The sequence below is a fragment of the Sminthopsis crassicaudata genome, chromosome 2 (genome assembly GCF_048593235.1).
Source record: "Sminthopsis crassicaudata isolate SCR6 chromosome 2, ASM4859323v1, whole genome shotgun sequence".
NCBI classification, from domain to species: Eukaryota; Metazoa; Chordata; class Mammalia; order Dasyuromorphia; family Dasyuridae; genus Sminthopsis; species Sminthopsis crassicaudata.
In genome coordinates this window covers 273,785,015-273,803,488 of record NC_133618.1, presented here as the reverse complement: position 1 = coordinate 273,803,488, position 18,474 = coordinate 273,785,015, and the positions used below count along the sequence as shown (strand labels likewise).

General features: G+C 35.7%; 1 protein-coding gene across 1 annotated transcript in view; it reads left to right on the top strand.

Annotated features, from left to right (window-relative positions):
• The window catches only part of TGM7 (transglutaminase 7), a 48,772-nt gene that overhangs the window by 14,597 nt on the left and 15,701 nt on the right, over positions 1-18,474 (top strand). The window contains exons 2-6 of the mRNA XM_074289422.1: positions 4,554-4,730; positions 10,543-10,788; positions 11,574-11,692; positions 17,015-17,143; positions 17,252-17,429. Coding sequence (XP_074145523.1) covers positions 4,554-4,730; positions 10,543-10,788; positions 11,574-11,692; positions 17,015-17,143; positions 17,252-17,429 — 849 coding nt within the window. The remainder of the gene's footprint in view (positions 1-4,553; positions 4,731-10,542; positions 10,789-11,573; positions 11,693-17,014; positions 17,144-17,251; positions 17,430-18,474) is intronic.

Below are 18,474 nucleotides of genomic sequence, written 5' to 3'. Positions count from 1 at the left end.
CTACATTAATGCCATTATGGTCTTTCCCATTGAGTATCTAGAAAACTATGTTTGCCTGCCTCCCATTCCATGCAGAGGGACACCTTAAGGTCCCCTTCCCTTAATCATAAACTGAGAGCACCAGGACTAAGACTACAGCTATTTACAAGCTAGGTGCAAGGAATTCATGGGTAGGAAGCAAGGGTATCCACCCTACCTGAACCATATGTTCCTCCAAGAAGTTTTCCTTTTTTCTGCATCTCAATATATGACTAATTCCATAAATTAGCTGCCAATTCAGTTGCTTTTTAGGGGTCCCAATTCAACTCATTTCAGTAAGATTTTACTGTGAGCATCTACTATGTACTATATACTAGGGATTTTTGCCCTTAAGAAGCTTATATTCTACTAGGAGGAACCAGCCTATACATAGATAAATGCATAATGTATACAGGATTAATACAAATTACTTTCTAGGTGGGGGAACAACATGAACAATTGAAGGAGTCATCAAAGTTCTCTTATAAGAGGTGGCTTCTGAGCTGTGTTTGTGAATTTTATAGGGAGTAAGTGGGAAAGGAGAACTTACCAGGTATGAGGAAGCAGTCTATGCAAAAGCATAGAAGTTAGAGATATTAGGTAAGGGAAACAGTAAATAGGCTTTTCTTTTTGGACCAGTGGTATCACATTCTAGAATGCTAAACCACCAAATCATACATAAAGATTCCTTCAAGTCACATATTGACACAGAAAACGACACATTAACATTATCTACATTCTGATGTATTTTTATTTATTTTGTTAAATATTTCCCAATAATGTTTTAATTTGGTTAGGGCAGGAATGTTGAAAGGGGCAATACTGTTTGACAATGTTTGGGAGTATTGGTGTTAGGACATGTTAAAAAAAAAAAGGTTGAAGCCAGATTGTAAACTTGTAAATACCAGTGTCTTGATACAAATTAAGATAAAATGAAGCACAAAGCTCTCAGCATGTTCAATTTATTGCTAAGGTCAGCAACTACCAATTAAAGGGGTCTTTAGCTCCTCAATAAGCCAAAAAGACCCTAATAAAAGCTGACAGATAATTTTTTTATTATAGCTTTTTATTTACAAGATATATGCATGGGTAATTTTTCAGCATTGACAATTGCAAAACCTTTTGTTCCAACTTTTCCCTTCCTTCCTCCCACCCCTTCCCTCAGATGGCAGGTAGACCAATACATGTTAAATATGTTAAAGTATATGTTAAATACAATATATGTATACATGTCCATACAGTTATTTTGCTGCACGAAAAGAATCAGACTTTGAAATAAGGTAAAATTAACCTGAGAAGGAAATCAAAAATGCAAGCGGATAAAACAGAGGGATTGGAAATGCTATGTAGAGGTTCCCACTCATTTCCCAGAGTTCTTTAGCTGAGTGTAGCTGGTTCTATTCATTACTGAACAAATGGAACTGATTTGGTTCATCTCATTGTTGAAGAGAGCCACATCCATCAGAATTGATCATCACATAGTCTTGTTGTGGTCGTGTATAATGATCTCCTGGTTCTGATCATTTCACTCAGCATCAGTTCATGTAAGTCTCTCCAGGCTTCTCTATATTCCTCCTGCTGGTCATTTCTTACAGAACAATAATATTCCATGATATTCATATACCACGATTTATTCAGCCATTCTCCCATTGATGGGCATCCAGTCAGTTTCCAGTTTGTAGCCACTACAAAAAGGGCTGCCACAAACATTCTTGCACATACAGCTGACAGATAATTTTTATAGTTTTTAGCATCCCCAAATTAGAAGGCAGCATCATCACAGATGGGGGAAATGATTGGTTACAAAGTCTGAAGCATCATAGATGGAGAAAACAATATGATTGGTTATAAAGTCTGAAGTATCATAAATGGGGAAAGCAGCATGATTGGTTACAAAATCTGTAGCATCATAGATGTGGGGAATAATATGATTGATTGGAAATTTGCAATTGAAAGCTAGAAACAACCACTCTTTCCATTTTTGTTGCTAGAGAAAGCTCCATTGGTGGTATCCTTCTATATAGCTAACTAGTGCTACAGCAATAAGAGACCAGACTTTCCTGAAGGACAGCCAGTGTTACCAAATAACAGACCAGATTCTGTAGCATCCACTGGCATCCTTTAAGGATCACAGATTTCTTTGACACAAGAATAAAGCAGTGGTTAGCAGGAAAACTGAACTTCTAAACTTAACTCAGAGACAGTGAGTGAGTTACAGGAAAATTAAGCTTCCAAATTTAATTCAGAGACAAAAACAACATGATTCAAGTATTACACAAAATGTCAGTAATGGTACAAAATGAAATCAATTACAGAACAGAATCAATTTGATTTTCTTAGTTTTCACCCGGAAAGAAGAATTTGTGTTTTATCCTAGAGGGAATTAGGAACCACCAAAGCTTTTTTGAGTAAGAGAATGACAGGTTTATACCTGCATTTTATTTTTTTCCTTATCTCCTTTAAAAATATTTCTCCATTATTTGTTTTCAATGTTTTTAAAAATGTTTTTAAATTCTGAGTTCCAAATTATGTCCCTTCACTGAGTAGGCAAACAAAAACTTATACTTGTAAAGTTATGCAAGGCACATTTTTATGTTAATTATGTTGGGAAAAAAAGGAAGAAAAATAAAGTGAAAAAAGCACACTTCAATCTGCATTCAGAGTTCATCAGTTATCTCTCAGGCAGTAGATAACATTTTTTAAAACAATGAATCCTTTGGAATTGTCTTAGATCATTATATTGACCAGACTAATTTTTTCACAGTTGATCATCATTAGAATATTGCTCTTACTGTGTACAATGTTCTCCTGAGTTAGACTAGCAGCTCCATAACATTAGTTTGGCAATTGCAGTGGAGGATAGATTTAAGAGAGGAGAAATTGGAAACAAGGACACAAAATTGGAGGCTCTTGTAATAGTTGTATCACTGTGAGTCAAGTAATTGAATATGGTAGTAATGAAATTATGATTTATCATCAGCAAATGTTTGATTTGTAAACCTATTTTATATACCTAGGTAGCTGGGGTTTATATACTTTTTTTTTTGCAGTTATATTATCTAGAATAGAAATTTCTTGGGTGTAAAAAGGTCATAAGTGAAAAAAGTTTAAGAAGCCTTGGTCTATGAAAAAGGTGATGATAAGGGTCTGAATTAGAATGGTAGCCTTATTAATAGAGTATACCTCCAAGAGATGTTGCTGAGGTAGAATTAACAATTATCATTCTTTAGACATTGTGGCATTTTGCAATTTGCAGCCAAAAAATATCACTTGAAGAATGCTGGTGTTAAAAAGATACAACTTTGTTTGAGAGAGAGGCTTAAGGTCATTGAAAGAACCATATAGTTACCCAAAAATAATAACACCCATTTTCTTCTCATTCAATTCTGGACCCAGCTAATTGTGCAGGATGCAGGTTCTGATGGACCAAATCAATGAGATGTCTATTTAATTTAGTATCATAGTCTAAACAAGAGGTCTTTCCTATGACTGTTATTATTCAATTCTGAATGATTATAAATGTTATTTATAATGTGTATATATTATATGTATATATACATATATGTAATATGTATAATATAAATGTTATTTCATTCTTGAAACCAAAAATAAGAAGAATTCAAAGATTATGGGAAGACCCGTATAAATTGATGCAAGGTGAGGAAAACAGAATCAGGAGAACAATATGTACAATGATTATAATAATATAAATGAGAACAACTCTAAGGATTAGCTGACCACAGGTTAAATGGAATGACCAATTTTGACCCCAGAGAAAAGATTTTCATCTTTTTATTGGTCCTCTTCTTAGGAGTGTTGAGTATTGCATATGCTGCTAGGTACAGACATTCTGTTGAACAGTTTTACTTGGGTGCTTTTCTTTGTAACAAGGAAGGGTTTTTCAGGCAAGTGATATAAAAAACAAAGGATATGACTTAAGCTCTTTTAAAAAGATATAAATAAAATTCAAAATAATATACCAAAAATTTATTAAAGACATACTATATGCAGCGTATTGGACTCAGCACTGAGAGTTATAAGGACAAAAATGAAAAGCAATCCTTAGGTGAATTGCAAAGTGTTTGGCATATAGCAGGTGCCTTAGAAATACTTATTGATTGCTTGAGAGGAAAGTGTACCAACAATCAATAGATTCTGGGAGAGACGACATCTGAATTGAGCCTAGAAGGGAGACAAGATGGAGGTGATCAGGAGTTGTAGACGGGCAACAACAGCTTTTGTAAAGGCACAGCAGTAGAGTTTAAGGAACAGCTAGTAGTTTGATTTGCAAAGTAGAGTAATTAATATGAAATAAGCTTGGAAAAAGAAACTGGAGTCAGACTGTGAGATTTAAATAAGGAAGAGACAATAGGGAACTACAGAAAGGTTTTGAGCTGGGAAAAGACATCATTAGACCTTATGTGCTTTAGGTCTGAACTCAATAAATGTGAAAGCTCTTGCTCTGTAAAGTGCTACATCTATTTTGGGTATCATTATTATTGTTATTATTTTTAATCATCTTCCCCCATTTTCAGCCTTAGGGTTGAGATCTTCAAACCTTCAGAGTCCAAAGAACAATAAGGAACATCACACTGCTGAGATTGGTTCCCAGAGATTGTTTGTGCGAAGGGCTCAGGCTTTTGCCATCACCCTGAAGTTTGACAGACCCTTCCATGCAGACACAGACAAGATCGTCTTCATTGTCGAGACAGGTAATTCCCACCCTCCTCTCCGACTACAATCAGCCACAAAGCCTTTCTGTGATACCTGTGGAGTGAACCGTTCCAGAGATCCCTGGGACTGAAGCCAGGAAGTCCTGAATTCAAATCCAGCCTCAGATAAGTAAAGACTAGCCATGTGATCTTGAGCAAATCACTTAACCTCTGTCTGCCTCAGTTGCCTCAACTGTAAAATGGGGATAATAGTAGCACCTACCTCACAGGGTTGTTATGGGGATCAAATGAAATGACATTTGTTAAAGTTCTTGGTATATAATAGGCACTTAATAAATGTTTCTTTTCAATCTCCAGAGCCTGAGCTTCCTATTTCTGAGCTTTCTCCCAGTCTTCACAGCACCCTTCACTCTCTACTCAGCCATCTACCCAATACTCTCTTACTCTTTCCTCCAAGTACCTCTTTCCAAGCTGGATTTCCTGATTGCCAGAGGAGTTAGAAGGGAGTAAGAAGACAGAAAATGGAGCCAACAAATGTAAATGGCTTTTTCAGAGTTTGGTTGAGAAAAGGAAGAATGATAATAGCTAGTGGAGATGGTAAAAGGATCTAATGCAAATAAGCATTGTTTATACTGGCTAAACTTATGATTATTTGTAGGCAACAGAGAAGGAACCAGGGTGACAGGGAGAGATTGATGATTAGAGGGAAAGAGCAAGGAATGATAGTGAGGAGAAATTCCTCCAGAAAGTGGAAGAGGATGGGTTTGAGAGTATAGAGCAGATGAACTCTAAGGTCCCTTTCAAGTCTAGAGCTATTCAGAGATATGTTGATAGGTGTTTAACAACCAGCATGATACACTTTTTAAAGTAATATTTTACCCAGCTACATGTTAAAACAATTTTAGACATTTTTTAAGTTTTGCATTCCAAATTCTATCCTTCCTTTACTCTTCCCTTCCACCAAGATGCTAAGCAATTTGATATAGGTTTGCACATGTGCAATCATATAAAACATTTCTATATTAATCACTTTGTACAAGAAAACTCAAAAAACAAGGAAGAAAAAAAGAAAGACAAAAAGAAAGAAAGAGGAAGGAAGAAAGGAAGAGAGAAAAGAGGGAGAGGGGGAAATGGAGAGAGAGACACACACAGAGAAATAATGTGTTTCAGTCGGTATTCAGACAACATCACTTCTTTTTCTGTAGGCAGACAGCATTCAATTCTTTGGAATTGTCTTGAATCATTTTTTGCTGAGAATAAATTAGTCATTCACAACTCACCATCATATGATATTGCCATTACTGTGTACAATGTTTTCTTGGTCAGCTTGATACACTTTAAAGTTTCTTCTGCATTATGGAAATTTTCTTCATCACATTCTTAAGTCTAGACAATAAACAAAACAATGAAGTATGGATTTATAGCATTTGTCAAAATATTAACACTGAAAATCTGGCCTCAGCATTTACTATGTGACCCTGGACAAGTCATTTAACCCTGTTTGCCTCAGTTTCCTCATCTATAAAATGATCTGAAGAAGGAAATGGCAAACAACTTCCGTATCATTTCCAAGAAAACCTCCCCAAAAAGGGTCCTGAAGGGTCACTGAACAACAATAGTACAAAATTATCTGTGTTAAACACTCAAAAATATATAAGGATACACTACTTGTATGGTTCCAGGAAACCAATCCAGCCCAGAATTGTAGGCTAATAAGAGTAATTTGAAGAGAATAGGCTGAATAGATGGTTTTATTGGAAGAACAAATGTTCCAAACTAGGAAAAGCTGATTTTAGCCATCTTTGAAAAGATGCTAGATAATTTAGATTCCAGAGAACTCATAACGAAACAAGTTATCAACCTACTCATAGAGAAACAACGCATTCAAGAGGAAGAGAAAGTTATGTATTTTCAGACTTGTCCAACATAGAAATTGATTTTGCTTAAATATATATATATATATATAATTTACATATGTATATATATACACAGATGAATATGATTACATAATAGGTGAAATAATATAATTATAAAATGTAATAATCAAATATATAATTATACAACTACATAATAATTATATAACCTATAAATATATACAAATACACATATTTGTTATAAGGGATTTTCATTTCTTTTCTTTTTCTAATTAGGCATGAAAATGGGAGGGAAAGGAGACTAGAGGTAGAGTAGCCAGTTACTAAGCATTTATTAAGCATCTTTGCCAGGCACTGTGCCAAGCACTGATGATACAAAAAAAAAAAAAAAAAGATAGTCCTTTCTTTTGAGAAGCTTACAATCTAATGAGACAACCAACAAGTGAACAAGTATATACAAGCAAGCTATATTCAGGGCAAATTGGGAATAGTCTATAGAGAGAAGGCATTAAAATTTAGAGGCATGGGAAAGCTTCCTGTACAAGGTGAAAATTTAGTTGGGACTTAAAGGAAACAAAAAGACAAAGCTGAGGAGAAAGAACATTCCAGGCAAGAGGCTCAGCCAGATAAAATGCCCAAAATTCCTGATGAAATATGCCATCCATGTCAGATAGAGAACTAATGAAATTAGTACAGATTGAAGTATGTTTTCTTCTTTCTTTTTCCCTAAAATTTGTTTTGACTATGGGTTTTGTTTCAATGAGTGGGGAGAGGGGAGGTGGGGGAGGGAAAATTTGTAACTGAAAATAAAATAAAAATGAATTTTTAAAAAAGAAAAATATCACTCAGAGTTGTTTTATTTGTAGAATGGCCGGGAGACCAGTCACTGCTTTGAAGAGTACGGATCAGGGAATAAGGTATAAAAAGACTGGAAAGGTAGTTGGGGTCTAGGTTATGAAGGGCATATCAAACAGAGAATTTTATATTTGATCCTGGAGGTGATCGAGACAACTGGAGTTTTATGAATGAAAGGGAAGGGGCAATCCCTGCTTTAGAAAAAAGCACTTTGATGACTGAATTTTGGAAGATGTTTTGGAGTGGGGAGAGACTTGAGGTAAGCAGACTCACCCATCGAAGTCAGCCAAACATGATGTGGTGGGGAATCGTACTGGAGTGGTGACATTGTCAGAAGAGAGAAGGGGGACTGATATGAGAGATGTTGCAAAAGTGAAATAGGCCTTGTATGTCTGAATACAAGAGATGAGAAAGAGAGTGAGAACTTGGGGAGAAAACTGAGATTGAGAGCCTGAGAGTCTAGGAGATGGTGGTACCCTTGGCAAAAATAGGAAAGTTTGGAAAGAAGGTTTAGAGGAAAATATAATAAATTAAGTTTTGCATATGTTGAGTTTAAGATGTTTATTGGGCATCCAGTTTAAGATATCTGAAAGGCAGTGAAATTGGAGGTCAGTAGAGAGGATGGGGCAGGGTAGGTAGATTGGAGAGAATGAGATTACCAAGTGAAGTAGTATAGTATGAGAAGAGAAGAAAGCTCAGGACAGAGTCCTGTGGAACAGCTACAGTTAAAGGTTGTGTTTGGGTAAAGGATCCAGAAAAAGAGACAGAGGAGTTAGATGTTTGAAAGAAGAACCAAGAAAGTGCAGAGAGTCAAAGATCCGTCGAGAAAAGAGTATCAAGAAGAGGAAGATGATAATGTATCAAAAATTGCAGAGAAATCAAGAGGAGTATGAATTGAGAAAAGACCACTGGAATTGACAATTCATTTTTTAAATTTTTATTTATTTATTTTTGGAATTGTTAAGGGATCATTGCTAACTGGACAGATCAGTTTCAGTGGAATGGTGAGGTTGGATGCCAGATTGTAAGGGGTTAGTTAAGAAAAGAATGAGAGGTTAGGAAATGGTTACAAAGGGCCTTTTCAAAAAGATTAGGCAGAAGAAATGTAGGATGATAGTGGAAATGAAAGCCAAAAAGAAAAGGAAAGGAAAGGAGAGGAAGGAAAAGAAAAGGGGAAAAAAGATCATTGAGGCATTAAAAAAATGAAGAGAATAGAAGGAAGTCCAGAAAAAAAAATCTTAGACAATTAGGATAGCTTTCTACATATTGAATTTTTCATGTTCTTAAATATATCTATAAAATAAATTAAAAAGAAAAGCAAATACATAATAGAATCTACTGCTTCACATAGCATGAATTCTCTTATTCCATGTATATGAGTGTGCTCCTCCCCAATTTTGGTGATTGTTACATTCAGAATCGAATGAATGAATGAATGAATGAAAGCATGTGGATTAGATAATAAAAACCACAAGATTCGGTGGAATTCTTTTCATATCAGGGGCTGTCTTCATCAATTCCATTTATTTCTATCTACATGTCTTTATATTATCCCTCTTTCCTTGGTGAGAAGGGGACTAATCCCACGAGTTTACATGAAATGTTGGCTAACATTTTCCAAGGCACTTTGCATTTCAATAAGAGGAAAACTGAATATAGCAAGAAAAAATAGATTTGGAGTTAGAGGACCCAGATTCAAAAGGAGCTGGAAAGCATTGAGGGAGTCACAGAGTTCAATCCCCTTCTGGAGGAAGGACCAGTGAGATTATAAGACTTATCCAGGGTCATATAAGTAGCAAATATCTTAGATGGAAATCAAATGCAGAATTTCTGAGGTTTTCAGTGAGGAGCTGGATGGCCACTTGTCCAGAATGGTGTAGAAGAGTTCTTCTTTACATATGGACCTGTAAGGACCCTTCCAATTCTGAGATGGTTCCAGGAAGGCCCATAACTTCTCTCTCTGTCTCTCTCTCTTTCTGTCTCTCTCTCTCTCTCTCTCTCTCTCTCTCTCTCTCTCTCTCTCTCTTTTTCTCTCTCTTTCTCTCTCTTTCTCTCTCTCTCTCTTCTCTCTCTCTCTCTCTCTCTCTCTCTCTCTCTCTCTCTCTCTCTCTCTGGTAATTGGAGTTAAGTGACTTGCCCAGGGTCACATAACCAGGAAGTGTTAAGTGTCTGAGGTCACTTTTGAATTTAGGTTCTCCTGAGTTCAGGCTTGGTGCTCTATCCACTACACCAGCTAGCTTCCCCAAGGCCCATAACTTCTATGGTCTATACTTTCTCATTTTCAAATGAGGCAGTGGGACTCCTTGTTTTTCAGTTATTTTGGTCATGTCTAGCTTTTTGTGACTAATTCCATTTGGGGTTATCTGAAGATATGAGAGTGGTTTGCCATTTCCTTCTCCAGCTCATTTTACAGATGAGGAAACAGAGGCAAACAGAGTAGAATGACTTGCCCAGGATCACACAATTAATAAGTATCTGTGACCAAATTTGAACTCAGGTTTTCTTGACTCTAATCTTGACAATCTTTCCACTCTGCCATCTAGTTGCCAGAGGCAGTTGAAACATATTCTCTAGGATCCTTTATAAGTCTAAATGTATAATATATATATTTAATTATAACGTTACAATCAGTTAATTATAATGAATAATATATATAATATCTATATAATATGATGTTAACATATAATATAAAAAGGTAAATAAATATATTGTAGAATTTGGAAACTAATGGTGGAGCAGGTGGACTGGGACCTATGGATCCAAGGCAGAAAGCTGACCATCTTCTCTGCCTACAATTAAAGTTCTACCCTTTCCTGGCTGCTAGTTGGTGCAGTAGATAGAGTACCAGAACAGGAGTCAGAAAGACCTGAGACCTCAGATACTTATTGGCAGCATAACAATGTTACAAGATAACTTAATATTTATCTCAGTTTTCCTTATAGATTAAAATGAGAAGGAAATGGCAAGTCACTCTAGTATTTCTGCCAAGAAAACCCCAAATGGGTCATGGAGCATCTGACATGCCTGAAAAACAACTGAGCAAACATTCTCCTCCATATCACAGATTTGGGTGAAGATTTGGGATTTAACAAACTTTGTTTTCCCTCTTTTCTCTCCTCTAGGTCCACAGCCCACTGAGTCACTGGGAACCAAAGTGAAGTTTGTCCCAACCAAGGCCAGAAATGGGAACCACTGGAGTGCTTTTGATCTTAATACAAATGAGAACTCACTCCAGGTGTCCCTGTCTTCTCCAGCTAATGCCATCATTGGTCGCTATCTTTTGAAAGTAGAGATCTCTCACCCAACAGACCAGGCTGAGTCATATCTGCTTGGGGAGTTCATCCTGCTTTTTAACCCTTGGAGTTCAGGTAGGACTTGCTTACCAAGGTTTAATGGCCACTAGATCCACTGTGAATGCACTGTGAATGTGAAAAATCCTGGGGATTTCTTATAAACCCATGCAAAGATTCTTGTGAGGGGATACCAAAAATAAGCTGGGCCAATTCCCCTAGCTCTAAACTATTAGGCAAATGAGGTAGAAGTAGAAGGTCACTGTTATTCCTTCACACAAAAATATAGAAAATATATTTTATATCATAGTATCTTGAAGAATACCCAATTGCCTTTAGGGATATAGTGCCATAAGATCATATATTTAAAGCTGGAAAAGACCACTAAGGTCATTTGTTCCAATTTCATCAATGAGAAACCTGAGAATATAGAAGTTAAGGTGACATAGATGTCCTGTCTATTTATACCTGATTCCCAATACTGGCATAACTTTAGCAATCCATTGCGTTTTTTTTCCCCACTGAAAGTCTTGTATTCAGATAACCCTCCTGCTGGAATTCTTGCCTGATTCCCCATTCCTTCTCCTCATGCCCTACCCCAAACCAGCTAAAGTCTTATTTTCCTTCTACTGTGTATAGATCTTATATATATTTCTTTATGTACATGATATCTCCCCAGTTAAAATGTAAACTTCTTTAAACAGGGAGTCTTTTAAACTTTTCTTTGTATTCCCAGCTCTTGGCACAGCACCTGGAACATAAAAAGTGCTTAATAAAAGCTTGTTGATTGCTAGATTAATTCAGACCAAAGGACTTTCCCTGACTCTTGCTGTTTCTTTTCCTTTCTATTCTTCATTTTTCAGAGGATGAAGTCTACTTACCTAGTCAAACACAGTTACAGGAATATATTATGATGGACTATGGATTTATTTTTAAGGGGCATGAAAACTGGATTACTCCATGGCCTTGGAACTATGGACAGGTAATATCATAATGTGCACTGGCATCTAATCCAGGAGTTTTCCAGGTGTGGTTTTAAAACTCCTGGCAAACAAGGAGAATCTTCCAGATGGACCATGACCTGGCTTAAAATGTAAGTGTAGGATATATAGTAATATACGTATATATGCATATATATACATATTTACACACATGCATATGAATGATATATGTTATATATACTTTAGTCATGAGCCTCAACTGGGCACATTTCATGGTGTTGACTTAAGCTTTCTCACTCTGAGGAATGGGAAGGAGGTTATAAGTTCAAAGGTGGAAAATTCTTGTATAGTTATAGGCAGAAATATCCTTCAAACAAGTCTAAGATAAAAAACTTGGCTTCTGAATTGTAGAATGCTACAGTAGAAAAACAACTAATTTTGGAGGCAGAAGAACTGAATTTAAATTCTGCCTTTGATTTTTATTATCCGTGTAATAATGGACAGTTGCTAAGCCTCTGAGTTTTAGCTTCTTCATTTGTAAAGTGAAGGGATTGGAATGGGTAATCTATTTTTTTCCATTTTTTTCTAGTTATTCATATACATTAATTTTTAAAAATACACATTTCCTTATGAATCATGTTGGGAGGACTGGGTAATCTCTAAGGTACTTCCTAACTTTAGATCTATGAGCCATAAATTGGGATTAAGGATCTGAAGAGCCAGAAGCCAATAAACAAAAGCAAAGTCAAAACTAGAATCACCACCAAAATCTGGTGGGCTTTTTAGATCTGGTTGTAGTTGTTTATACCTATTTCATTAAAACTTAGCTCTCTCCTCTGGACAGCACTTCCTGTGTAGTCTTCCACAATGAAGAATTTCTGAGTATCTGCTCCTAGAATGCTGAATTTCACTAGGAAAAGTCATGAAATGCTCTTCTTTCTTTCATCTTCATTATGTCTATCTGTGGACTAACCATCATCTACCCACTCACATTTGAGACTTTTAAATCTTTTTTTTATTCTTCTTTACCACCAATGGCCAGCCAATTACTAAGTCCCATAAATGGTACCACCCTTTCTCATATACATTATGTCTGTTCCTTTGTCTATTCTCACTGCCATTATTTTTAGCATATACTCTGGATGCCACCTACCTGAACTAATGTGACAACTTCTTTTTGGGGGGGAGTATTTTATTTTTTACAATTACATGTAAAGATAGTTTTCAATATTTATTTTTATAAGATTTTGAGTTCCAGATTTTTCTTCTTCCTGCTTCCCTCTTCCCTAAAGTGGCAAGCAATCTGATATAGGTTATATATGTGCAATCACCTTAAATATATTTCCATATTAGTCACATAGTGAAGAAACAACACAAATGAGAAAAATTGTGAAAAACAAGAAAAACAAAAAAAGTGAACATAGTATGTTTCAATTTATATTCAAACTTCATAGTTCTTTCCATGAATGTGGATAGAATTTTCCATCATGAGTCTCTTGGAATCATCTTGGATTATTGCATTTCTGAGAAAAGCCAAGTCTATCATGGTTGATCATCACATAATCATGTGGTTATTTTGTACAATGTTCTCCTGGTTCTGCTCACTTCACTCAACTTTCCAGGTTTTTCGGAAACCTACCTGCTCATTATTTCTTATACAATAATATTCTATCACAATCATATATCACAATTTGGTCAGCCATTCTCCAATTGATAGGCATTCCCTCAATTTCCAATTTTTTTGCCACTACAAAAAGAGCTACTTTAAATATGATTGTGCATATAACTCCTTTTCCCTTTATTTATGATATCTTTGGGATACAGACTTAGTAGTATTACTGCTGGATAAAAAACTATGGATAGTATGATTATTCTTTGGGCATAGTTCCAAATTGTTCTATCACATTGTTGGTTAGCCAGGGTCATGAATTGTTCATCTATGGAATTTTCTTGGCCATTTGTGTCCCCATTTTACAGATGAGGAACTGAGGCAAATAAGGATTAAATAACTTGCCCAGCATTGCACAGCCAATAAGTACCTGGAGTTCAACTCAGAACTTGACTCCAAGCCCAGTGCTCTATCCCCTGTCCCACCCAGCTGTCCCATGTATCACATATTAGGTGCTTAGTGAATGTTTATTGATTGACTATATACAAGCACTAGAAGGGAAGAAGTTGAAGTTGTAGTGACATGTGAGTAATGAATTGCACCATATCTAAAGACAAGGTAAACAGTTTTCTATCAAAGATTTTACAGCTTGTCATAAACATAGATCTAGGACCCGCAATGGCTCCTGTAGCTCCCTTTTGGGGGTCTTCAAGTTTCCCTGTAACTTTTCTCCTTCTTCTCTAGTCCTCCAACACCTGTAGTCTTATTCACATTTTTACTTTTTTACCATTAAATATATGTTCTGTGCTGTAGTCATAATGTTCTCCTTATCCCCCTCCCCCCAAACATACTCCATTCATTCTCAAGCTGCTTTCCCTGCCTGGGTTACTCTCCCTCTTCCCTCTAACTGTTCAAATACTCTTCATTGGTCAAGGCCTTGTTCAAGACCTATTTCAATACAAACAAATACATGGGTCTTTTCCTTATTTAAACTCATTGCTTTTATTTTTAAAATTATTTAATTCATTTTGAACTTAAATACAAAACAAGAAAAAAAAGAATATTTCCATATACAGAGCAAAATATCAAGAGGGGATTCAATATAAAACAATAAATTTCATTTCAAGCTTTTTTTTGGAAAACCTATATAATAAAAATATATAATAATGATAAATAATAAAAATAATAAAATAAATAATATATAATAAAAATATAATATAATATTTTCAAAGCTAGCCAGCTTTTCTGAGCTTCCTTTTAAGTTTTCTTTTGTTCTCTGCCATATTTTTAACTTAATATTTTCTTCTTTCTCCCTTCCTAGTCTGTCCTAAAGAAGACTGCAATTAAACTCGAATATTCATTTGTGTTTAATTATTATATATCACATATATGTATGTATACATATATATATGTAAGATCATACTGTACATATTTCTATGCGTCAGTTCTTTCTCTGGAAGTAGACAGTATCTTCTTTCATAGATCCAAATCTTTCTCTGTTTTTCCACAATCAACTAACTCATCATTTCTTATATCACAGTAGTATTCTATCACAATCATATACAACAACTTGTTTCGTCACTCTCTGATTGAAGGGCATTTATCATCTATCCATGTGATAGATATAAGATGATTTCTCAAAATTGTTTTATTCTGCATTTTTCTAATCAATAATGATTTTCATATGGCTGTATATAATTTTTATTTCTTCATCAAAAAACTGCTTGTTCATATCTTTTGGCCATTTTGAAGAATGAATTCTTATAAATTTGATGAAATTCCTTATATGTTTAAGAAATTAAGATCTTTATCTGAGAGATTGTCTATGAGAGTTCCCTCCCCCCTCCCCCCCCCCCCCCCCGGCCAATTTTCTGCTTTCCCTCTAATCTTGGCTAAATAGGTTTTAATTGTGCAAGAATTTTAAAATTTAAAATTATAAAAATTATCCATTTTATATCTCAAATGTTATCCTTTATTTCTTCATAAATTATTCTCTTACCCATTAGTCTAATAGGTAATGTGTTCCATGTTCTAATTTTCTTGTGATATCTCTCTTTATATCTAGGTCATGTGTTCATTTTATCTTGATCCATGGTTTAAGATATTGGCCTATACCCAATTTCTGCCAGATTGTTTCTAGCTTTCCCAACAATTTTTATCAAATAATGAATTTTTATCCCTCAAACTTCAATCTTTACATTTGTCAAACAGAGTGTAACGCCTATGACTTTTATAATAACAGCTCTCGTTTTTAGAGGATTTTAAGGTTTGTAAAATGGCTTCAATACAGCAATCACATGAGGTGAGAATTTAAATATTTAAATATTGCCAGAAATTCAGAAAATAATGTGACACATTCTGAGTCACAGTCATTCTGAGATTTCAACTGAAATCTCAACTCAAAGATCAAGTGTTAATGTTATTGTTGTTGCAGCTAGTTGGCGCAGTGGATAGAATGCCAAGTCATGATTCAGGATTGAGTTCAAATCTGGCCTCAGACAGTTATTAACTGGGCAAGTTACTTAATCATATTTGCCTCAGTTTCCTCATCTGAAAAATGAGCTGGAGAAAAGAATGGCAAACCATTCCAGCATCTCTACCAAGAAAACCTCAAAAGGAATTACAAAGAGTCATTTATGACCAAACAATATTAATAATAACAACTCTTGACTACAAGATTGCAATACTCTTTTCCATTATAGCAGCTTGAATTATTGTCAATATTCCATGTACCAACATTTAATTTTCTTCTAAGTGTTTTGTGCATTAGTTTTGGCTTCCTATCTGGACTCTACAAGGGAAGGTCTACATCAAATGCCTTTTTGTACTCCCCAGAATGCCAAACATAGTGTTAATATATAAAAAGTGTTCATTAGTTGAATTAGATAACTTCTGAGTTGCTTTTGAGCTCTAGCTCATCTATGATTCCATGATCCTAAATAATTTTTGGTCAGTTGATATATATAATGCTGTTTTTATTCATTTAGCAAACGTTTATTAATCTCCTACCACATTCAGGGAAACTGTAGGAGTTGGAACCTGGAAATACAAAGACAAAAATAGTCCCTGCCTCAAGGAGCATATGTTCTATGGGAAAGAGTCAGACTATACATAGATTAAGGAAACATGAAATATATGCTTTTAAATACAAAGCAATTTAATAGGCAGAGAATAGTAATAACTGGGTGGATGGAAATCAAGAAAGGTCTTGTGTAGTAAATAACCCTTGAACTGAGGCTTGGAGGACCTAGGGATTCCAAGAAGCAGAGGTGAGGAGGGAAAACATTCTAATCAGGTAGAGATTTGTGCCAGGCTGTGTTAGATGCAATCTTCTGTATCAGGAAGAGCAAGTGGACCAATTTGGATGGAACATAGAGTGTATAAATAAGAAAAAAGTGAAATCAATCTAGAAAGATAGGCTTTGGATGTAAAGCAGAAGAATTTGTATCTTATCTTAGAAGCAACAGAGAGCATCTGAGGCTTCTTGAAGAAGGGAATAATATAGCATATCAACCACCTTTGAGAATTAAGAACATCTTGTTTTTCTATTTGTATCTCCAGTTCCTTGCACATACTAAGTACTAATAAATGCTTTTTATTCACCCATTCAATATCAGGTTAGCAGTTCTGTCTTATTGATTATTCACTGAGATGAAAATATATCTCTAAGAGCTGTGCCAATGCGTTTAAGGATAACAGCTAGTCTTTTCCTCCCCTTATCTCTTCATTTTTTTTCCTTGCAATCACCGGAAAGTTTGAAGATGACATTATAGACATCTGCTTTGAGATTCTGGACAGAAACCTGAATTTCTTAAGAAATCCCTCAAAGGACTATTCCCAGAGAAACAGCGTTATGTATGTCTGTAGGGTGGTGAGTGCTATGGTAAGGAAGAAATCAATTATTCTCCTCAACAGTTCTTTGTCCTTCCTCTCTTGCAGAATTGTCTAAATTTTCCCACCATCATTCAAAAGCCAAATGTGTCCTTTTCAGATCAACAGCAATGATGACAGTGGGGTATTACAGGGGAACTGGAGTGAGGATTACTCCAGAGGAGTCAGCCCTTTGGAATGGAATGGGAGTGTTGCCATCCTGAGACAGTGGCACGCCACTGGAGGCCAGCCTGTGAAATACGGGCAATGCTGGGTCTTTGCAGCAGTGATGTGCACAGGTAGGAATCTTCAACCCTATAAAGGGTTAAATGTCCTTGATTGTCACTTCCCATACTACAGGGCTATGTATGTGTAAGTATCAGTTAATTTTATTTTGCATTATTTTCATGAAGTGATATTTTAAAGTGTTAGCTCTTTGTTCTTCCATTCATTCATTTATTTATTCCTCCATTCATTTGACAAAATTTTACATTTTCCCCCCAGGGAAATGTAATAACTATACTCAAAGTACTCTGGTGATGTTCTTAAGCACTGTGCTAATTACAATTAGGAAACAACTTGAATATATACACAGAGGTTTTGTTGCTAATTTTTTTTTGCCTGATGATGACAGCCATCTCCCCCAACTCACATAGTCTTGAAATTCCTCTGTAGGGAACTTTCATTATTCTTTTCTTTACTCTCTACAAAATGAGGATATACTGAAGAAGGAAATGGCAAGTAGGTCCAGTATCTTTGCTAAGAAAACAACTTGCTTATATTCTGAAATGTAAAGGGTAACGTTACCTCTCCACCATGCACTTACAAAAGCTACTCCCTGGGTTGAAATCTACTGTACATATTCCAAGAAAGCGCTTCCTTTGACCAGTTCACTACTTCCAAATGATCTTTTAGATTTTAAGGGCAATTTCCATGAAGAACGTGCTTCTTTTTGGAAAAGCAAGTAGTTTGGATGGAACATAAAGTGTATAAGGGGAGTGATATGAAATCAGTCCAGAAAGATGATTCACCAGAGTCTATCTTTCTGTTTCTTTGGGGACACAGAAATTTGGGACACAGATGGGCTCCCTTCTCCCCTGGCAGCCATCAGAGCAGTTTCTAGGACAGAGACATTGGCTTTTCCCCAGGATCCTGACATTTAGAGGACATTGATAGCACTTGCAGCATAAAAACAACTGTGCTTAGTACTTAGTTAGCAAGACTAATTAGTTAAAATAGGAAGCAGCCAGATGGTGTTTCTCCCATGGCAAACCCCAGAGGAGCCTCTCAATCTAGCCCTTGGCCTATGTTCTCCAATCATTATTGCAGTCTTCCCAACAATAG